The sequence below is a fragment of the Sapajus apella genome, unplaced genomic scaffold, assembly GCF_009761245.1.
Source record: "Sapajus apella isolate SASKATOON/1434 unplaced genomic scaffold, GSC_monkey_1.0 scaffold45, whole genome shotgun sequence".
Taxonomy (NCBI): domain Eukaryota; kingdom Metazoa; phylum Chordata; class Mammalia; order Primates; family Cebidae; genus Sapajus; species Sapajus apella.
The window spans coordinates 453637-475611 of NW_022436985.1; the positions used below are offsets into that span (position 1 = coordinate 453637).

A 21975-nucleotide genomic window follows, 5' to 3' on the forward strand; every position below is an offset into this window, starting at 1 on the left:
TAGAACTCACTATTTCACCTGGAGGCTTAAACAAATATTACATGAGTGAGGGCTCTTGTAAAATGTTATGTTTTGAAATAGATTTCATTAATGGATTCTAGTGTTAATTTATGTCTCCTTTATACACAAGTCTCTTCTCATACTAATCATGGATAGCTTATTTGCATATAAATAGATTTCAGTATTTGCTGAAGCAGAGACCAAATAGGCTTTTTCCCCACCTCTGGACATTGTTAAAAAGAAAAAAAAAAAAGGAGGGGAGGAGGACATTGTAATAATTAGCAATCAGGGTATGTAATAATTTTCTTGATAAAAAATTTTTGCTTTGGTGTTTTTATTGATATATTTCATGTCAAAGGTTGTGACCTCTATTAAAATTATAAAGAAAAACAACCTGCAGAGTTTTTCTCAGTGATATATGGTTTAAAAAGAATATTTTGGTACTGGTTGTTTAAATATTTACTCTGACCCTCTGGATCTCTTCTCCTAATAAGGTTTTACAGTTTCTGATGTGTAACATGTTCTGTTTTAGAGAAGGTAAATGTCGTTTTTGTAACTACATTGCTTAACTATATTCTTTATTTCTGAGATATAACCAGTCATATGCTTGTCATATAAATGTCTTATTTATTTCAGCTAATAGTGTACAATTGCTAAGCTTTCAGTCATCATATAGGTAAAAATACCAAAATCTTAATTTTTTTATTATAGATTATACTTCCTTTCAAAATAAACCTTATAATAAGAAGATCTTTTGAGCCTACTTTTATTTCAACTAACAATGGATATTAGTGGAAAAGAAAATTAACTCAATGTTTTTAAAAGATATCCATTAGATATTTGCTTATTGACATTCAGTATTTGAAATAGGATATGTTTCTGTATTGTTGCACTCTAAGTGAATAGCCAGCTTCCTCTTATGGCACACAATATATCTGTAATTACTTGAGGAAATTAAGATAACAGCTGCTTTCTGGTAGATATGTTGTCTATTAATATGTGTCCTTCTGACCAGCAGAGGTCACTCAGTGTAAAGTGAATAATGACTTCAGCTTTCAAAAGAGTCAGCAAACATGAACATCCTATTTGAGAAATTCTGTTTTATTTGATTTCTGTTACTACCAAAAAAATGTTGTTTTCATCTCTTGCTATACATGCTTGCCTAAATAAGTGAGGCTATTCCTTGAGGTTCAAAGACCTTTCTAAACATGAAGGCAAACATATAATACTGAAAGAAATGGTTAAGGCACCACATTTAAATTTGTATGTTTCTGAATATTATACAGATACTTTCTAGTTAAAAATATGAGGGAGAAAATTGTCTCCCAGGGAACACATCACATTGCATTCTACCACAGTGAGGCAGCCTTCACCAAAAGATGGGATGTAGGGCTATTGGATTCTAGAAAGATAGCATTTAACTTTAGAATTTGTTTTATTCTTGTTTATAACAGGCTTTGAAAGTAACAGTGTGTGGCAGCCTTGATAACTAGCAGTGTGGCAATTTGGAGATTTGAAGACAACTTAATTTTTAGAATTGTGATGTTTGTGCTTACCTTAAATGTGTTTATACTTACAACTTTTAAAATATAGGGGTAAAACAACAATTACCTCTATTTTTGGTATGCTAGTGAATTAGTAATTAATTCAAGAACAAATTCCCTAAATTTATAAACTATGCTTATTTATTCCATCTCCTAGCCACAATCCACCTTTTAGGGAATTGTCAGGCTGAGGTAAAAGCATAACATTGTCATTTGATTAATGTATTTCTTTGGCAAATTCGATGTATTTGGAGGTGCTGAGACATCTAATGGAGATTAAGAAGGCAGCATGAAGTAGTAAAAGGAGCTGTTAAAACCGTAAAGTGAAGCCACAGCTCTGCTATTTAACTCTGTTTCCTGTGAAGTTTCAATAATACTTTGAATTCCCCCTTCTACCCTCCCAGGGGTATTCCAAGGATGAAAAGCAGATAAATACTTTGATCCTTACTCATTTTATAACTTTATGAAAGTTGTTTAACTTCTCTGAGCTGGCTTTTTCCTTCTATGACAAAGGAGAAAACTAAAGCTGAGCATGATTTAGAGAATTAATCAAGGTCACATGGCTAGTACATAGAAAGCTTGAATTTCAATTTAAGTTTAAGATTTATTCTAGAAATGATGGGCTAAAATAACATAGAGATGAAAATATACTTATACTTGCAAGCATTGTCTCTTCAATGATTATGAAATAAGTTTGCAAATTTGGCCCAAGATTAAAATAGTATGACATCCACATAACAGAATTTATACAGTGCTGAAAGATATACAATGAAAAGAAAGTCTTTTTCCTATCTTAATACTGCCAGTCTCATGTTAATCTCTTTCATCCCAGGCAACAATTGCTCTAATGTATTTACAAATATTTATGTGATATATTATCTAAATGCTATTTGCATATTATAAATAGAAATGTGACTTCATCTATTCCTTTTCATGGACAAGTACTAAAGTAAAATAACAGGAAAATGGTTAAAATGCTTACAAGTCACAGAAGTAGATTCTAGGTAGCTCATAAATTGATTCTTCCTTTCTTGATTCATTTCAGTTCAGCTTGATAAGCATTTATTGAGGCTCTACCATAAGCAGGCACAGAAACATAAGATTCAGTTATATTTCAGAGAAAATTATAGTCTCATCCAGAATTTCGTAAGGTTTATTCTGGAATCAGTGTCTGGATCACTGGTTACCAGGATTATTTCAGGGGAAAATGATTTAATGTTTAAATATTTTTTAAGAACAGCAACACACTAAATTATAGTTTAGAGGTCAAAAGCAATGGGTTTTGTTGAAACTGTTTTCTTGGTCCCACTTTCAGAGAATACGATTTATTATTTTGGGATGAATCCAAGGAATCTTCATTTTAACACTAATTGGGATGGTCCATGAACAACATAAAATATATGATGCTGCATCTGATCCTTTTTGTTTTTTAGTCTGTTATGTCATGCCCTATAATAAGTTCAGCCAGAGGCCGGTGGAATAGCACGTCTAAAGCTATAGAAAGGTAGTGAATAAACCCTGTAAGCTGTAGGTACTAAAGCCAGATGAAGAATTCCTTAATTATTTAGAATTAAACATTATTAATGTAAAAAATTTTCACTGTTATTAGTCTTGGTTAAAATTAACCAGTAGTATGAGTATTTCTTATCCAAAAGGATTGGGGCCAGAAATTTTTCAGATTTGAGTTTTTGGATCATAGAATATTTACATTTTTTATGCTTAACAGTGCAGCATCCCTAATCTGAAAATCCAAAATCTGAAATGCATCAATGAATATTTTCTTTGAGCATCACGTTGATGCTCAAAAAGTTTAAGATTTTGGAGCACTTTGGAAGTTAGATTTTTGGATTAGGAATATTCAACCTTAGTTGATGAGAAACTTTGAAAGGGAAGAATCCTGCTGAATTCTCACAGTAGTCTGCTGTCTCTTATTCCAGTAGGCATAGGAACAAGATTAGAGAATATTTGTATTACATGATCACAGGATTATAGTGACCAAAGAATACTGTTAGGTTGAAGAAAAACATTCTTATTTAGATTTAAATCTATATATAGTTTGGTTGACTAAAAAGGAGGACCAAGCTTCTTGAAATATTCAATGGTTACTATAATAGTTCTTGTTTAATCTCCAATAAATGTAAAAAGTTTTGATGACGTCAAAGCATCAAAAGTATTGTATAATTCATTTCATTTAAGTTGTAAATGAAATATTAATCTTTGCTTAATTGGCTCATCACTAAATAAATCGTGTAGGCTCCTCTTTCAGGAAACTAAACTCTGTGAGTCTAGCTTTATCCTAGCAGACCTATACAGGTAAAGATATTTGCAGCAGATTCAAATCCAAACATATTTAGAAGGCTTAAAATTTTTAACAAGTTGAGAAAATGGCAAATAGTTACAATTTAAATGGTACAAATTAGTGATTTTCTGTAATGTTTGTAAAGAATTTAGTTTAATCAAGTGTTTTAATTATTTTTAAAATAAAGTTGGTATTTTATTTAAAGGACTTTACATAACTTCATCTATAATGTGACATGTTTTATCGTTATCCTGATTTTTACAAGTAATATTCCCAGAGATAAGTAACAGTCTTGACAGAGGGAATGCTTTGTTAATTTAGCCCTGATAGAGTGTTTAAATCATAATGGTGATCTAAGGAAACTTCAAATATATGTTGAGACTTATTCTGCATTTTTTGCCTTGATAATTTTCTTGGCAATATGGTTCCAAACCTTTACATAAGAACTGTGGAGTATAAAGCCAAAATTTAATTATGAGAATTTGCCACTAATATTTCAGGACAGATGTGAAGTATTCTATTTTTACCTTGAAAACAATTTCATATTTTATTATTTGCTAATTCTGTTCATTCTTAAAAATAATTCATGTATTACAAATCTACGTACCGCCTACTTAAAGTGATTTTAGGTGAAGGGTGTTTATCCTTTCTTCCAGTTAGTTCTTATAATTCACACAGGAACTGTGTTACACCTACATTTATGACCGGTGAAGGTCATTCAGATTTACCTACAATGTACTTACGTTATCACAGAGTGGAAGTATCTTTTTTATAGCAGCAGTTGAAAGACTTCACTTGACAGGGCTTATGGATGCACATTTTGATAAGTATGTACTTAGAGGTACACAGATAAACAGACATTCCTGTGTGAAGAGATATTTCAGTCAAGCCAAATTCATGTGATTTTGTATTTATATGTCATAACAGTGACAACCCTATAGCTTAATCAGTACTAGGAACACATGTTTTAACAGGTGCATGGTTTAGGTAGACTCCAGGAGATGAATTTTGCAGTCTACTTAGTTTGGAATGCATTATAACAGTCCATTTCTTAGGGGCTGTGTTCACAGTAACTTCCATATACACTATAATAGCTTTAAGATAACTTTGAATATGTAAAATCTTATTTCTTAAATTATGTAATACCATTTTTGTTTTTTAACAGATAAGGAAATGGCAAAAATATATGTGGACGTTTTGGTTAAAATTCATGTGGTATGGGACTCTTTTTTTCTTTCATTACCTATAGCTCAATTTAATAGACTATGCAATTCTGTGGTAATAATCTGAAGTGCCCTTTAATAAAATCTAATCTTAGAAGTAGTGGAACGGCATTAAACCTAAATGTGTCTCTGGCATTAATGATGATATTCTTTGTGTACTAGTCTTTTCTCTTTGCTATTACTTCATTTCTAAAGCTGAAGAATAAAATCAGTGTGAGAAAAAGTGTTCCATAAATGTATAAACTTTCTAAATGACATTTTAAAGCCATGAAGTTTCAATGAACAATTTTCTAAATGATTTTTAATCTCTAAAGTTATGCTCATACCTGAGATATTTACTTTTTAGTAGGTTTCTGTCACCTTCACAAGAAAAAAGTATTCATAGCAAGAATGATTGCATTATTTATAATTTTAGCTTACTATAAAAAAACTTATGAAATCTGAGATTTTGTAGCTTTATTTATAGAAGCTGTTTTTATTGAGGCCACTCTAATATACCAACATGGTCATATTGAAGGGACAGAAACATAGATTTTTATGTTAAATTACTCACTGTTCCTGTTATGTTCCATTTTTTGCCCTCTGGCATTGGTTGACATTTCAGAGACTGAGTTGGCACAGGGCTGGAAAATATGCAATTATAAGAATCATCTACTCTTGAATTTCCCATTATATACTAGTCATGATTCAGACAGACTTTTCATAGGTATTTGATTTGGAATGAGAAGTTTTCTTCTTCATGACCTGTGATTAAAATGTGACATTTTGGTATCTGAATAGAAGATAGTTTCTGCTAATCTAGCTATGAATCAGAGCTGGTGGAGCAATGTAAGTCTTTGGCCTGCATCATGTAAGCAATAGCATATGTAATTGGAAATATATTTTAAGAGTAAGTGTAATAAACCTTTTTATTTAAAAAAAAAATTCCATAGTGTAAAGCAGGTTGAGTGCTAAAATGCGGCAAGATGCATGTTGAGAAGCTTTGCTTCACTTAATGTTCCTCAAAGGAATTCCAATAAAAAGTAATCTGCTACAACTCCGTTTGAATAATTTCTTTTCTTTTAATTAGTTATAACTGTAAATGTAAATATTTATCAGTTTCTGTACCCTGATGGTAAGGGCAGAGGATAGACAATATTTCTTCATGACTGAAAATGACACTTACAGTTACAATAGTGTTTGGATAATAGCCTTACCTGTTGCATTAACCTTTATAAATCTTTATGGTTAAAGTTATAGTTTTCAATTAACTGACTGTAGAATTATGATGTACCAGCTCCTAACGATAGTTTGTTTGTTTTCTTATTCTAAATACTATGGTTGATGATATACTTTCCCATGCATAGTGTGTATATGAATGTCTGTCAGTATGTATATGTGCATTATTCCTCTGCACTGTAAATATAAATTATATTATTCCAAAGTTGTGCATGCTATTGCTTTATAGTAAGATGCATTTGCAAAAACATTTTACTTTACTTATCACTTGGTATATCAAAATGCATTAGCTTCCCACAAGAAATTTCAGATACCTATATCTTTTATATATATATATATATATATATGAAATATATGTTATATATATATTATATATATATGTTATATATATGATATATATATATATATATATCATATATATATATTATTACACTTTAGGTTCTGGGGAATATGCACAGAACATGCAGGATTGTTGCATAGGTACCTACATGGCAATGTGGTTTGCTGCCTCCATCCCCCTGTCACTTTTATCTGGCATTTCTCGCCATGTTATCCCTCCCCAACCTCCCTAATCCACCTCTGTCTCTCCCCTATTCCCCCCTGCAACAGACCCCAGTGTATGATGCTTCCCTACCTGTGTCCATGTGTTCTTATTGTTCAACACGTGCCTATGAGTGAGAACATGTGGTGTCTGGTTTTCTGTTCTTGTGTCGGTTTGCTGAGAATGATGGTTTCCAGATTCATTCATGTCCATACAAAGAACACTAACTCATTGTTTTCTATGGCTGCATAGTTTTCCATGATGTATATGTGCCACATTTTCCTTGTCCAGTCTATCATCGATAGGCATTTGGGTTGGTTCCTGGTCTTTGCTCTTATAAACAGTGCTGCAATGAACATACGTGTACATGTGTCTTTATGATAGAACGATTTAATCTTTTGGATATATACCCAGTAATGGGATTGCTGGGTCAAATGGAATTTCTATTTCTAGGTCCTTAAGGAATCACCAAACGGTCTTCCACAATGGTTGAACTAATTTATACTTCCACCAAGAGTGGAAAATCATTCCTATTTCTCCACATCCTCTCCAGCATCTGTTGTCTCAGATTTTTAATGATCGCCATTCTAACTGGCATGAGATGGTATCTCAATGTGGTTTTGATTTGCATTTCTCTTATGACCAGTGATTATGAGAATTTTTTCATGTTTGTTGACATCATATATGTCTTCTTTTGAAAAGTGTCTGTTCACGTCCTTTGCCCACTTTTGAATGGGTTTGTTTGTTTTTTTTTCTTGTAAATCTGTTTTAGTTCTTTGTAGATTCTGGAAATTAGCCCTTTGTCAGATGGGAGATGGCAAAATTTTTTTCCCATTGTGTTGGTTGCTGGTTCACTCTAATGACTGGCTCTTTTGCTGTACAGAAGCTCTGGTTTCTTTCGCTGTACAGAGTTTAATTAGACCCCATTTGTCTATTTTCGCCTTTGTTGCCATTGCTTTTAGTGTTTTGGTCATGAAGTCCTTGCCTTTGCCTATGTTCTGAATGGTTTTGCCTAGGTTTTCTTCTTGGGTTTTTATGGTGTTAGGTCTTATGTTTCAGCCTTTAATCCACCTGGAGTTAATTTTAGTGTAAGGTGTAAGGAAGGGGTCCAGTTTCTGCTTTCTGTATATGGCTAGCCAGTTTTCCCAAGACCATTTATTAAACAGGGAATCTTTTCCCCATTGCTTGTTTTTGTCACATTTGTCAAAGATCAGATGGTTATAGATGTGTGGCCTTGCCTCTGAGCCTCTGTTCTGTTCCATTGGTCTGTATTGCTGTTTTGGCACCAGTACCATGCTGTTTTGATTACTGTAGCCTTGTAGTATACTTTGAAGTCAGGCAGCATGATTCCTCCAGCTTTGTTCTTTTTGATTAGGATTTTCTTGGCTATGTGGGCTCTCTTGTGGTTCCATATGAAGTTTAAGGCGGTTTTTTCCAGTTCTGTGAAGAGGGTCATATGTACCTTGATGGGGATAGCACTGAATCTATAAATTACTTCGGGCAGTGTGGCCATTTTTACAATATTAATTCTTCCTAACCATGAGGATGGAATATTTTTCTGTCTGTTTTATCCTTTCTTATTTCCTTGAGCAGTGGTTTGTAGTTCTCCTTGAAGAGTTCCTTTACATCCCTTGTTAGTTGTATTTCTAGGTACTTTATTCTTTTTGTAGCAATTGTGAATGGGAGTTTGCTCTTGATTTGGCTCTCTTTTAGTCTGTTATTGGTGTATAGGAATGCTTGTGATTTTTGCACATTGATTTTGTATCCTGAGACTTTGCTGAAGTTCCTTATCAGTTTCAGGAGATTTTGGGATGAGACGATGGGGTCTTCCAAATAAACAATCATGTTGTCTGCAAAGAGAGACAATTTGACTTCCTCTTTTCCTAATTGAATACTCTTTATTTCTTTTTCTTGCCTGATTGCTCTGGCTAGAATTTCCAATACTATGTTGAATCAGAGTGGTGAGAGAGGGCATCCTTGTCTAGTGCCGGATTTCAAAGGAAATGCTTCCAGTGTTTGCCCATTCAATATGATATTGGCTGTGTATTTGTCATAAACAGCTTTTATTATTTTGAGATATGTTCCTCTGATACCTAGTTTATTGAGAGTTTTTACAATGAAGGGCTGTTGAATTTTGTTGAAGGTCTTCACCACGTCTACTGAGATAATTATGTGTTTTTTGTCTTTGGTTCTGTTTATGTGGTGGATTACATTTATAGACTTGCATATGTGGAACCAGCCTTGCATCCCTGGGATGAAGGCTACTTGATCATGATGGATTATCTTTTTGATGTGCTGTTGTAATTGGTTTGCCAGTATTATATTGAAGATTTTTGCATCTATGTTCATCATGGATATTGAGCTGAAGTTTTCTTTTTTTGTTGAGTCTCTGCTGGGTTTTGGTATCAGGATGATGTTTGTCCCATAAATGATTTGGGGAGGATTCCCTCTTTTTGGATTGTTTGAATAGTTTCAGAAGGAATGGTACCAGCTCCTCTTTGTATGTCTGAATTAATCTGGCTGTGAATCTCTCTGGACCTTGGCTTTTTTTGATTGGTAGGTTATTAATTACTGTCTCAACTTCAGGCCTTGTTATTGGTCTGTTCGGGGCTTTGAATTCTTCCTGGTTTAGGCTTGGGAGGTTGCAAGTGTCCAGGAATTTATTCATTTTTTTCTGTGTTTACTGGTTTATGTGCATAGAGTCATCTGTAGTAATCTCTGATGGCAGTTTGTATTTCTGTGGAATCGGTGGTGATACCCCTTTTATCATTTTTCATTACATCTATTTGATTCTTATATCTTTTTTATTAATGTGGCTAGTGATCTGTGTGTTTTGTTGATCTTTTCAAAAAACAGCTCCTGGATTTATTGACTTTTTGAAGGGTTTTTTGTGTCTCTATGTCCATCAGTTCTGCTCTGATCTTAGTTATTTCTTGTCTTCTGCTAGCTTTTGAGTGTTTTTGATCTTGCTCCTCTGGCTGTTTCAACTTTGATGATAGGGTGTCATTTTTAGATTTTTCCTTTCTTCTCATGTGTGCATTTATTGCTATAAATTTCCCTCTTGACACTGCTTTAAATGGGTCCCAGAGATTCTGGTTCATTGTGTCTTCATTCTCTTTGGTTTCGAAGAACATCTTTTTTTTTTTTTTTTTTTTTTTTTAGATAGAGTTTTTTTCCTTTTGCTGGAGTGCAATGGCACAATCTCGGCTCACCGCAACCTCCGCCTCCTGGGTTCAGGCAATTCTCCTGCCTCAGCCTCCTGAGTAGCTGGGATTACAGGCACGTGCCACCATGCCCAGCTAATTTTTTGTATTTTTAGTAGAGACGGGGTTTCACCATGTTGACCAGGATGGTCTCGATCTCTTGACCTCGTGATCCACCCGCCTCGGCCTCCCAAAGTGCTGGGATTACAGGCTTGAGCCACCGCGCCCGGCCTTCGAAGAACATCTTTATTTCTGCCTTCATTTCATTGTTTATCCAGTCAACATTCAAAGGCCAGTTATTCAGTTTCCATGATGTTGTGCTGTTTTTAGTTAGTTTCTTAATCCAGAATTCTAATTTGATTGCACTGTGGTCTGAGAGACTGTTGATTATGATTTCCATTCTTTTGCATTTGCTGAGGAGTGATTTACTTCCAATTATGTGGTCACTTTTAGAGTAGGTGCAATGTGGTGCTGAGAAGAATGTATATTTTGTGGATGTGGGGTGGAGAGTTTTGTATATGTCTATTAGGTTTGCTTGGTGTAGATCTGAGTTCAATCCTGGATATCCTTATTAATTTTCTGTCTCGTTGATCTGTGTATTATTGACAGTGCAGTGTTAAAGTCTCCCACTATTATTGTGTGGGAGTCTAAGTCTCTTTGTAGGTCATTAAGAACTTACTTTATGTATCTGGGTGCTCCTGTATTGGGTGCGTATATATTTTGGATCGTTAGCTCTTCTTGTTGCAATGATCCTTTTACCATTATGTAATGCCCTTCTTTGTCTCTTTTGATCTGTGATAGTTTAAAATCTGTTTTATCAGAGACTAGGATTGTAACTCCTGCTTTTTTTGCTCTCCATTTGTTTGGTAAGTCTTCCTCCATCCCTTTATTTTGAGAGTATGTATGAGATAGTCTCCTTGCATGTGAGATGGGTTTCTTGGATACAGTACACTGATGGGTTTTGACATTTTATCCAATTTGCCAGTCTGTGTCTTTTGATTGGGGCATTTAGCCAATTTACATTTAAGGTTAATGTTGTTATGTGTGAATTTGATCCCGCCATTTTGATGCTAGTTGGTTGTTTTGCCCATTTGGTATGTTTGTGGAGTGGCTGTTACTGGTTATTCCTTTCTATGTTTAGTGCTTCTTTCAGGAGCTCTTGTAAGGCAGGCCTGATGGTGATGAAATCTCTCAGCAATTGCTTGTTCATAAAGGATTTTATTTCTCCTTCGCTTATGAAGCTTACTTTGGCTAGATATGAAATTCTAGGTTGAAAGTTCTTTTATTTACAGATATTGAATATTGGCCCCCACTCTCTTCTGGCTTACATGGTTTCTGCTGAGAGATATGTTGTTAGTCTGATTGGCTTCCCTTTGTGGGTAACCCAATCTTCCTCTCTGGCTGCACTTAGCATTTTTCCCTTCATTTCAACCCTAGTAAATCTGATAATTATGTGCCTTAGGGTTGCTCTTCTTAAGAAATATCTTTGTGGTGATCTCTGTATTTCTTTCACTTGAATATTGTCCTGCCTTGCTAGGTTGGGGAAGTTCTCCTGGATAATATATTGAAGAGCGTTTTCCAGCTTGGATTTATTCTCTCTGTCACATTCAGGTACACCTATCAACTTAGATTAGGTCTTTAAACATAACCCCATATTTCTTGGAGGCTTTGTTCATTTCTTCTCCCTCTTTTTTCTCTCATCTTGCCTTCTCGTTTCATTTCATTGAGTTGATCTTCAGTCTCTGATGTCCCTTCTTTTGCTTGGTTGATTTGGCTATAGAAGCTTCTGTATGCTTTGCAAAGTTCTCGTGTTGTGTTTTTTAGCCCATTCAGTCATTTATATTTTTCTCTAAGCTGTTTATTCTCGTTAGCATTTCATCAAACCTTTTTTCAACGTTCTTAATTTCTTTGCATTGGGTTAGAACATATTCTTTAACTCAGAGAATTTTGCTATTACCCACCCTCTGAAGCCTGTTTCTGTCGGTTCATCAGACTCATTTCCGACTTTGTTCTCTTGCTGGTGAGGAGCTGTGATCCCTTGGAGGAGGAGATGCATTCTGGTTTTTGCTGTTTTCATCCTTTTTGTGCTGGTTTCTTCCCATCCTTGTCAATTTATCTGCCTGTCGTCTTTGTAGTTGGTGACTTTCAGATGGGGTTTTGAGTGGACTTTTTTTGTTGTTGATGTTGAAGTTATTTCTTTCTGTCTTTTAGTTTTCCTTCTAACAGTCAGGCCTCCCTACTGTAGGACTGCTGGAGGTCTACTCCATATCCTGCTTGCCTGGGGACCACCTGCAGTGGCTGCAGAACAGTAAGGGCTGCTGCTTGTTTCTTTTTCTGTTATCTTCATCCCAGAAGCATACCCACCAGATGTCAGCCTGAGCTCTATTTTATGAGGTGTCTCTTTGGACATATGGGAGTTGGGGAGCTGCTTGAGGAGACAGTCTTTCTCTTATAGGAGCTCAAGTGCTCAGCTGTGAGCTACCTTGTTCCATTCAGCACTACATGGCATGTATGTTTAAGTCTGCTGCAATGGAACTCATAACTGCCTTTTCCCCAGGTGCTCTGTCCTGGGAAGTTGGGGCTTTATTTATAAGTTCCTGACATGCTGCTGGCTTTTTTCAGAGATGTCCCGCTCTGCAAGGAGGTAGCCTAGTCATAGTCTTCAAGCAGAGGCATTGCTGAGCTGCTGTGCACTCTGCCCAGCTTCTGTGTGAACTTCCTTGTGGTTTTGTTTACAGAGGTATAGTTAGAACTGACTTGGTAATGGTGGACTGCCTCGGTAATGGTGGACTGGCTCAGTAATGGCAGATTGCCTTGGTAATGGCAGACTGGCTCGGTAATGGTGGACTGCCTCAGTAATGGTGGACTGCCGTGGCAATGACAGACTACCTTGGTAGTGGCAGACTGCCTTGGTAATGGTGGATGACCTTCCCCTCCAGTCAGAGCTGGACTGTCCTGGGTCCAGCTGTGCTTGCTGTGAAACTCTTAATCCAGGGCATTTCAGATTGCTGGTCTTTGTGTGAGTGAGACCACTGAGCCAAATCACCTGGCTCCCTGTTTCAACCCCCTTTTATCCAGTTGATTGGGGGGCTCTGTCTCCCAGGCATTCCAGGTGCCAGTTGAAACGGCCTCCCATATTTTTGTGAGTTTTTGTGTAGAGACTTGCTGCGCCAGTGGAGACAGCCATGTTGGAAACTCGTGATGCTTTTCAGTGCAGGAATCTCCTGGTCTGTAAGTAGTAAATAACTCATTTGGAAATGCAGTGATCACTCACCCTCTGCATTGTTCTCGCTGGGAACTGCACTCCAGAGCTGTTCCTATTCGGCCATCTTCGACTTAGTCTAGATACCTATATCTTAATTGAAATGATATTAAAATGACTGGGCTAGAGCCTGGATGTCCTCCTTTATTTTAAATTTTGAATTGTCCTATATTAATGAAGCTAAAAACATTAAAAATGTTTCATGTGAACCTGTGAGTTTAAACATATTTTAGATTTTAAATCAACAACAAGAATGTACTTGTCAGAGTAGGTAGATTGAATTGCATGCTTATTAGGGAAATGTAGAGAAATTAATTTTGTATTTTATTAATATCATTATATCCACTCTCCTATTTCACTATTTATATTTATTGCCAATATTCTATGGCTGAAGTTTTTCTTTTCTCTCCCCATACATTCCTCCTTTATGTCCCCCTAATTTATTTAATTCACTACCATTCTTCTAAAATTATATTCCACATGTTCTACAGTGTCCTTCCTCAGTCGTCTCTCCTCTTGAAACATTTGTTATAGTAGACCTCTAACATTCTCTTGATACACAATGTTTGGCATGTGATAGACACTCAATAATATTGTTTAAAATATGAATGAAGAAAAAAAAAATCACCTCTCCCAATCTTCTCTCTGTGAAGTTGTACCAGCTAGGTTCCATTCACTAGACCGTGGGTCCCCTATCCATGAGCCAAGAATGCATACCTGTCAATGGCCTGTTAGGAACCAGGCTTCCCAGCAGGAGGTGAGCAGAGGGCAAATGAGATTACCACCTGAGCTCTACCTCCTGTCAGATCAGCCTGACATTACATCATCATAGGAGCTCAAACCATGTCCTGAACTGCACATGTGAAGAATCTAGGTTGCACACTTTTCATGAAAATCAAGAATCTAACTAATGTCTGATAATCTCAGGTGAAACAATTCCATCCTGAAACCATCCTCTCACCTCCCTCACTCCCCAACCATCCATGGAAAAATTGCCTGCCACGAAATTGGTCCCTGGTGCCAGAAACATTAGGTGCCACTGCACTAGACTGTCTCCTTTTTTGACCCTTCTCTTCCCTTCCTATATGTAGCACCTAAATATTCAGTCATCTTTCCATACTCTTTGACTTTGGAAAACCTAAACCATTGCCTCTAAGTGAATAAATTCATGCTTATTCTCCAGACCAGCTTCTTCACTGAGCTTCAATCTCTGATTGTCTTCTGGACATTTCTATTTTGGGTAGCCTGTCATCTTTTCAAGCATAACTAGTTCACAAACAAACTCATAATGTTCCCCTCTAATAGTATCTTCCTTTCTTGTCTCCTTATTTCTGTCACAATATTACCTTTATTGTAGCCACTGTTAATATTTATCATGTTCTAGTCTCTATACATGATGTAGTGTTTGTTGTGCCTCTTAGAAAATGTTGTGAGTTGTTCTTTTCCCCTAGTAATGTGCATTCATTGTTAGTATTCCTTCAAGTCATCTCATCCTGTAAAGTACTGCCAGAATTCACTTTCTAAACTACCACTTTTCATGACTATTCAATGTAAAACTTTTAAGAGCTACACAATGTCAATTAAAGTGGTTCTCAAATGTTTTTGGAGATGTTGTGAATGAAAATAATTCAAACATTTTCTACCTGGGCTTTACCTACAAATTATCCTCTGGTCACTTCTGTAAGAATATAGAAGGATTAAAGAATACAATTTGAAACCCATTGGCTTAAGTACAAAAATCCTTATTTAGGATTAGGCCCTGTTCCATGCAAACAACCTGTTTACCACATCTAATTGCTCCATATACATTCCATCTTCGTGTCTTGATTTCCATAATGCTTAGTGCCCAGAATGCTACTAAAACACCTTTCTGCTTTTTTAAATCCTATTTGTATTTCCAAATGTAGCTCAAGCACTAATTCTTCACTGAACATGTGAATAAATGTTTAGTATATAAAAGTTAACCATCTTCATTCATGATGTATAAGTATCTTGAGGGAGTACTGTTTTCTCTTATTTGGAAATTATTGCTGTACTATATTTAATTATTTGGTAAACAGATGTCACTATTTTATGCCTATCATATTTCAAAGATGTAAACCAAATGATCTTAAGCATTCAAAAAGAATGGGTCCAAAATTGTTTTTTGCTAATTTTATGCATTAAGAACCTGAACTTACTATCCATATGACCAAAATCAATAATTTTACAACACATTTAATTATAATTTTTACATTTGTTTTCTCTCAGGTCCTGCATCATACAATCCCGTTTTAAGGAAATCTTGCCCCATACCCTTATTTATGAAAGCATCAAAACGCTTTGTAGAGTCCAGAGAGATTACTCCAGGCCCGGCAACGTATGAGGTTTGTCAGTATTTCTTTCTTATCAATGACACAAGAACAGAATATTTTCCAGAAAGTACTGCAAATTTATATATTAAAGTCTGTTCGATATATTTTATTCATATTGTTGATTAATGAAAATATTTTGACTAAAGAAAAGAGTTTTAAAGATGTAGTCTGACATTTAAAAAGAATTATTTAAGAATTTAAGAATTATTTAAACAACTTTTCTATTTCTAAATATGCTCTACAGTATTTATATTATAATTAATTTATATTCCTACACATTTTAAAATTTACTTGTTTTCATTCTTGTTTGAATACATACATTGAAATATCTTAGTATTTATTGAAATAATTATCAGAGAGTTCAAAAGAAAGCCCTGTAGATCCACTAAAATTGTGTGTTGATCTTTTATTTTCTTTTAATGAACATGGATGCTGTATTTAAGTTCATAATAAATAAGGGTATCTTTTAATTTCTGGACCTTCTGATCATAACCTGCTGGATTTTAGAAACTGTTCACAATAGCCTTTAATTACCCTTTTGAGAATTAGAATGAAATAGGCTCCCCATTCCTACCCTACTAACTATTGAAAATGAAATTTTTTATTGTGATTTGTAAAAATTAATGTAAGAGTTAATTCCAAGTGCACACCAAAATGAATGTTGCTTTTGAGGGTTAATGACAAGTCCATTTATATTGAACGTATGCTCTTCTCCTGATTTAAAATGTCACAATCTAAGGCCAGGCACAGTGGCTCATGCCTGTAATCCCAGCACCTTGGGAAGCTGAGGTAGGTGGATACTTGAGGTCAGGAGTTCGAGACCAGCCTGGCCAACATAATGAAACCCTGTCTCTACTAAAAATATAAAAATTTGCCATGTATGGTGGCATGTACCTGTAGTCTCAGCTACTTGGGAGGCTAGGGCAGAAGAATCTTTGAATCTGGAGGTGGAGGTTGCAGTAAGCTGAGATCATGCCACTCCACTGCAGCCTGGGTGACAGAACAAGACTCCTTCTCAGAAAAAAAAAATAATAAAATAAGTAAATAAATAGAAATAAAATGTCACAGTCTAAATACTTTTCAGCATTCCATTGAAGGCATGTTCATTATATATTATCAGAAAATAAAAGAAATGAAAATGAGTAATCGAAGAGTTGTTATTTTGTTAGCTGTTGATTCCTCCAAAAAGACAACCCCTGCTGATTAAGCCAAGCTAATTTCATTAAACTTACTTCAGAAAGGGAGAATCTCTAGAGAGTCTTCCTACTGTTTCAGAAGGTGGAAGTCAAGGGGGATATTGATAAGGTCTTAGGATCTATGCTAGGTGATTTAAGGCAAGTCTTGTAAATGGGGATCTGATTAGGACTGTGCTAAGTTTATGATGTTTGTTTACTTTAGATTGATGGGCACAGTGAGAGAAGATCTTAAAGTAAATATTGATTAATAAGCTATCGGTCTTGATAAGTTAGGTATTTTAGGTGTTCATAGTTTGACAACATTAAATTATATTACATCTTCAGTTAAACAATTTCTCTCCTTTAATAAAACTCAATTTAATGGTATCCACAAACAATAAATGTCAGCCAATCTAATAGTATCATTTTTCATTTTGTGATACATTCTTCATAAAGGGTGTTCCCACTAGTCTTTCTAGTATTTAAGACATTATTGCATTTTATTTCTTAAGATTTTGTAAGTTTAATATGATATATTTATACTTCATGATAGGCATTTATTATGCAAAATTATTTCCTATGTCCGAGTAAACATTTACGGGTTTTATAATGTTGTTTATTAAGGTATTCTTGAAATTTCAGACTAATATTACTGAACTTCAAGATAACTTTTCTGTTGAGAACTGAGTTGGTAATTTTTTTTGTCTTAACACCCATTTATTTTCTTTGATAATTGAAAACCTTTTTAAATAAATACTTTATTCATAATTTTCCATCTTTAAAGATGTTACTTTTAAATTAATAGGTTGATAAATTACTAGGTCCCTTTATTATTAACACTAGCAAGTTTAAGTTGGTGACTCTTGAAAACATGTTTGTCTTAAACATTTTACCTTTTTTTTTTTTTTTACAGAAAAAAGATAATTCTAGTAATGCGTAATATAGATTTAGAATTGCAATTCAATTGTACATGAAAAATACTTAAATGTATGACCTCTGCCATTGAGATGGTTACACATTTTTATTGTCTTATGTCCATAAAGGATTCCAAGCTATCTAATGTTGGTGGTTCATACAATTATATTTGGAAAAACTGGAGCTTTCTTAAATGGTACACCCACGATTATAATGTCGGCTTGTTATTTCATTCTTTTGTGAATTCTCTCTTGAGTTCCTCAGGCAGAATTAGTTCACTCCCCAGTTTTAGTGGGTAGAGGAAGATCAGAGTTGCTTTTGGAATATATCTTACTTTGCCTATTTTTTTTCAATTACTAGCTAACCTGTTTGTCATTTTTCCTCCTTCTAGTTATTGATATTTATTGGATTACTTTCATTGACCTTTTTGAAGATCTAATAAAAGCTATGGAGAAAATGTGTGTTTACTCATAACAAAAAAATGTGTATACAATTTTAGAAGATTTATTAATCTGTAAATGTTTACTTATGATTTCAACTGAGAAATCTCACTATTAAAGTCTGAGCTTCATGAAGGCAATGATTTATTTAATTGTATATTATTCAGGTTTCACCCACAGAATCTGGCACCTAATAGTATATTAATAAATGTTTATTGAATAAATTAACAAAATGGATAATCAGGATTTTCTTCTCATAAATCACTAATATTTATGTAGATATAAACATTTCCTCATTGGGATATATATTTCCTCAGTGAAAATAATATGTATATATTCATTTAAGATAACAATAAATTTTATTATTTCACCCATATTCTTTTGTTGAATTAGTCTCCTGGCCAAAAAATATATATATTTTTAAGGTTTAGACAAGGCTTCAAATACAATGATTGAGTCAAATATACTGATTTTTTGTTTGCTTCAAATATATTGATTTTCTGATATTTAGACAGTGACTATGTTAGAATATTTTTAAAAGCTAGATAGAAGAGAAGAAACTTAAATGAATTTAACATTATAAAATACTTCGTCTAAACATTAGAAATATCTCTTAAAAAAGCAAAAAGTCCACTGAAATTATTTGAAGTTCAATAACACAAATTCATTTTATGGGTGTAAGTTTTAATTTTTGCAGGTTATGTAATTGCTTGAAAAATCTCAATTAGGAATTAGTTTCAGAGAGAATTTTCAATAGCAGAATTGGGTAGGACAATATAAGTGAGAAAAAATATTAACATGTATAAATCCAGAACATGTCGAGAATTGGAATCACACTGTATGTTTAGTTTATTACTTATTTTCAGTTCTAAATTTAAAAATTGAGATTCTTATTTTTTATTAGTATGGATTAATGCCTTTTTAATTAAAGCCAACTATATTTTAATAAAACATTTATTTGGCTGTGATTTTATAAACTAGAAATTGATGCATGCGTGTGATTAGTACTAATTAATTAAACTGAATCATTGACTTTATATTACTTTGAAATTTTTTTGATGAAAATTTACACTTAGAAGCTTGAATTCAGACTTCACATCACATTTTAGGCTGGTAAATATCACATGAATATGAAAATTTAGAAAAGGTACAAGAGAACAAATTGTAGTGTAATTTCATTTAAACTTCTATTCAAGTAGTACAGAAATTAACAAATATATTTTTATGAAAAGAAAATTTTACTCAAATTAAATGAAAATTTATAAAGGAATTCATTTAAAAAGTACTTTTGTTAGCAGATTACCCACTTGTCTACAACCCTCATTCTGGGTGATTTTAAAGACGAAATTAGTAGGTATCTCTTTTTTGTTACAGAATAGAATAATTTTGTACTATAGAAATAATAAAATCATTAACATATATGTAATTTAATTATACTTTCACCAAAAATAGAAAAAAAAATTTTCTTTATTGCACATTCTCAGAAAAATAATGTTAAATGGCAGGAAGATATTTCATAGTGAGTATAGCAGATCTTTAAAAAGTTTTAAATTTTTATGTTATTTTAAATAGCCCTAGAAAGATGGTTTTATACCTGATCTTTGTTCCTACCTTTGATTATTCCTTAGGGAAAATATTTAGAATTACTGGCAAACAAGGCTTGTCTCCTGTTTAAACCTGATACCTCTCTAATTACATGCTAGATCTCATTTGTTTCATCTGCTCAAAGATGTGGTGCCAGCAATTTTTCCCTTTATTTCATTGGTTGGGATATTATAAGACATTTAAAACATATCTGTAATTTTTTAGAAATTATTTTAGTGAAGTAATACTTTAAAATCTTTTCATATTTCTTAAATGATTATTAGTCTATGTTGTTTCCTTTGCGAAGTGAATTTTTGTAAATTTTATTTTTCAAGAGAACCATTTGCTTTTGAAGATATTAAAATGTACAGTGCAGAGTTACATTTGAATTTATTTATTTTTAACTTTTTGTACATATAATGATATTTTTAAAAACCATTCCTACGTTATTTTAGTTGTGTTTCTGTCCCTTTTGCATCATTAGCTTTAGATGAGTTGCACTTTGATACTTGTTTTGCCATGTATCAAAGATATCAATCTTGGAATACCCTTTATTCCATTAGCTTACAGTATAGATTCAAGAGAGTAGAAAATCTGACCAAAGTACTTGTATTTGAGTTTCAACATAACCCCTCATTTGCTATATAGTAATGGTTACCAACTTACCTGAGAAATTTTACCATGTTTTGATTATTTGGTAAAGTCTATTAAATATTTTCTTTATTTTGAAAAATCATTTTGTTAGGCGTAGAAAGTGTTTCTTCATACCCAAGTTAATTTATTTAATGCCTCTATATTTTCTTTTGGTTTGGATATGGATTTTATTTTTGTCTTCGATTCTATACTACCTTATATATTTACTTTGGTATTAGGTTTGACAGATCAATCCTTCCTGCCTTCTTTCCACTTGTAGTATGGACTGTCATCTTTATTATTCATCCAATTACTATTCAGAAGGCCCACCCATTGTAATATTTCTTTCTATTGCAGTTATTCTCACACTCTCATAGGTAACTCTTTCATACTTTCTGTGTTCTAAAATCTCTAATGTTTCCCTCCACCTTCCATCCTCCTTTATTTTTTGAAACTATTTTCATGTTTTTGAACCAGGGTCTCAACTCTGTTGCCCCGGTTGGAGTGCAGTGGTACAATCACAGTTCACTGCAGCCTCAACCTCCTAAGCTCAAGTAATTCTCTCACCTCAGCCTCCCAGGTAGCTGGAACTACCAGCACGTACCACTTTGCCTGGCTAATTGCTTGTATTTTTTGTAAAGATGGAGTTTTGCCCTGTTGCCCAGGCTGGTTTTAGATTTCTGGAAGCTATTCAACTGCCTCTGCCTCCCAAAGTGCTGAGATTGCAGGCATTAAACCACTGTGCCTTTGCCTCTCATCTTCTTTTAGTTAATGCCTTCAGATGTTTTACTGAAAATTTCCACAAGGTCCTATCAGCACATCACTTTACCCAGAAGCATTTCTACATATTTGCTCCGCTTATCCTCCTGATGCTGAACTGTCTTGCCTCTTACTTAAGCCTAATGCCTTTAATTACCAGCTAGATTTCATTTGCTTTATCTGCTCAAAGATGTTGTACCAGCAATTTCTCCCTTTACTTCATTTTTTTCCTCTCTGGTAAATCATTTATGTAAACGTACAACCATTTTGCACTTCTTCCAATCTAAAAATATCTCTCAGGTTCATTTTTCCTTCAACTAAATCCCTTTTTCTGTATTTTCTTCTTTAGAAAGCTACTTAAAGTAGTAGCATACATTCATTGTTTCCATTTTCTCTTTTCTTATTCTCTTTTAATTTGACACTTATAACGCTTTCTCACCAACTACTCCACAGAAATCGTTCATCAATGACTTCGATAAATCTTTTGCCCAATCCTTTGGTAGATCCCATGATGAATCTCCTTATTTTACTTAACCTAGCAGCAGCATTTAATATAATGGATTATTATTCTTGGAAATGTTCACTCCGCCCTAATTTGGGTTTCTGGACTACCGTTCTCCCTGCTTCTGAGTTGGTTTTGGCTGCTTTGACAAATTACCAGAGACTCAGTGGTTTATAAACAACAAATTTTTTTTTCTCATAGCTCTGGACACTGGAAAGTCCTAGATAAAATTCACTGTTTTGTGAGAGCCTTCTTCCAGATTCACAGACAGCTGTCTTCTTGCTGTGTCCTTGCATGGCAGAAGGGCAAAGGAGCTCTCTTTT

General features: G+C 34.1%; 1 protein-coding gene across 3 annotated transcripts in view; it reads left to right on the forward strand.

The window, feature by feature from the left end:
* STPG2 (sperm tail PG-rich repeat containing 2) overlaps positions 1 to 21975 on the forward strand; it is a 613616-nt gene that overhangs the window by 380119 nt on the left and 211522 nt on the right. For all 3 annotated transcript variants that reach the window (XM_032239554.1, XM_032239555.1, XM_032239556.1), the window contains one exon: positions 15541 to 15656. In XM_032239554.1, coding sequence (XP_032095445.1) covers positions 15541 to 15656 — 116 coding nt within the window. The remainder of the gene's footprint in view (positions 1 to 15540; positions 15657 to 21975) is intronic.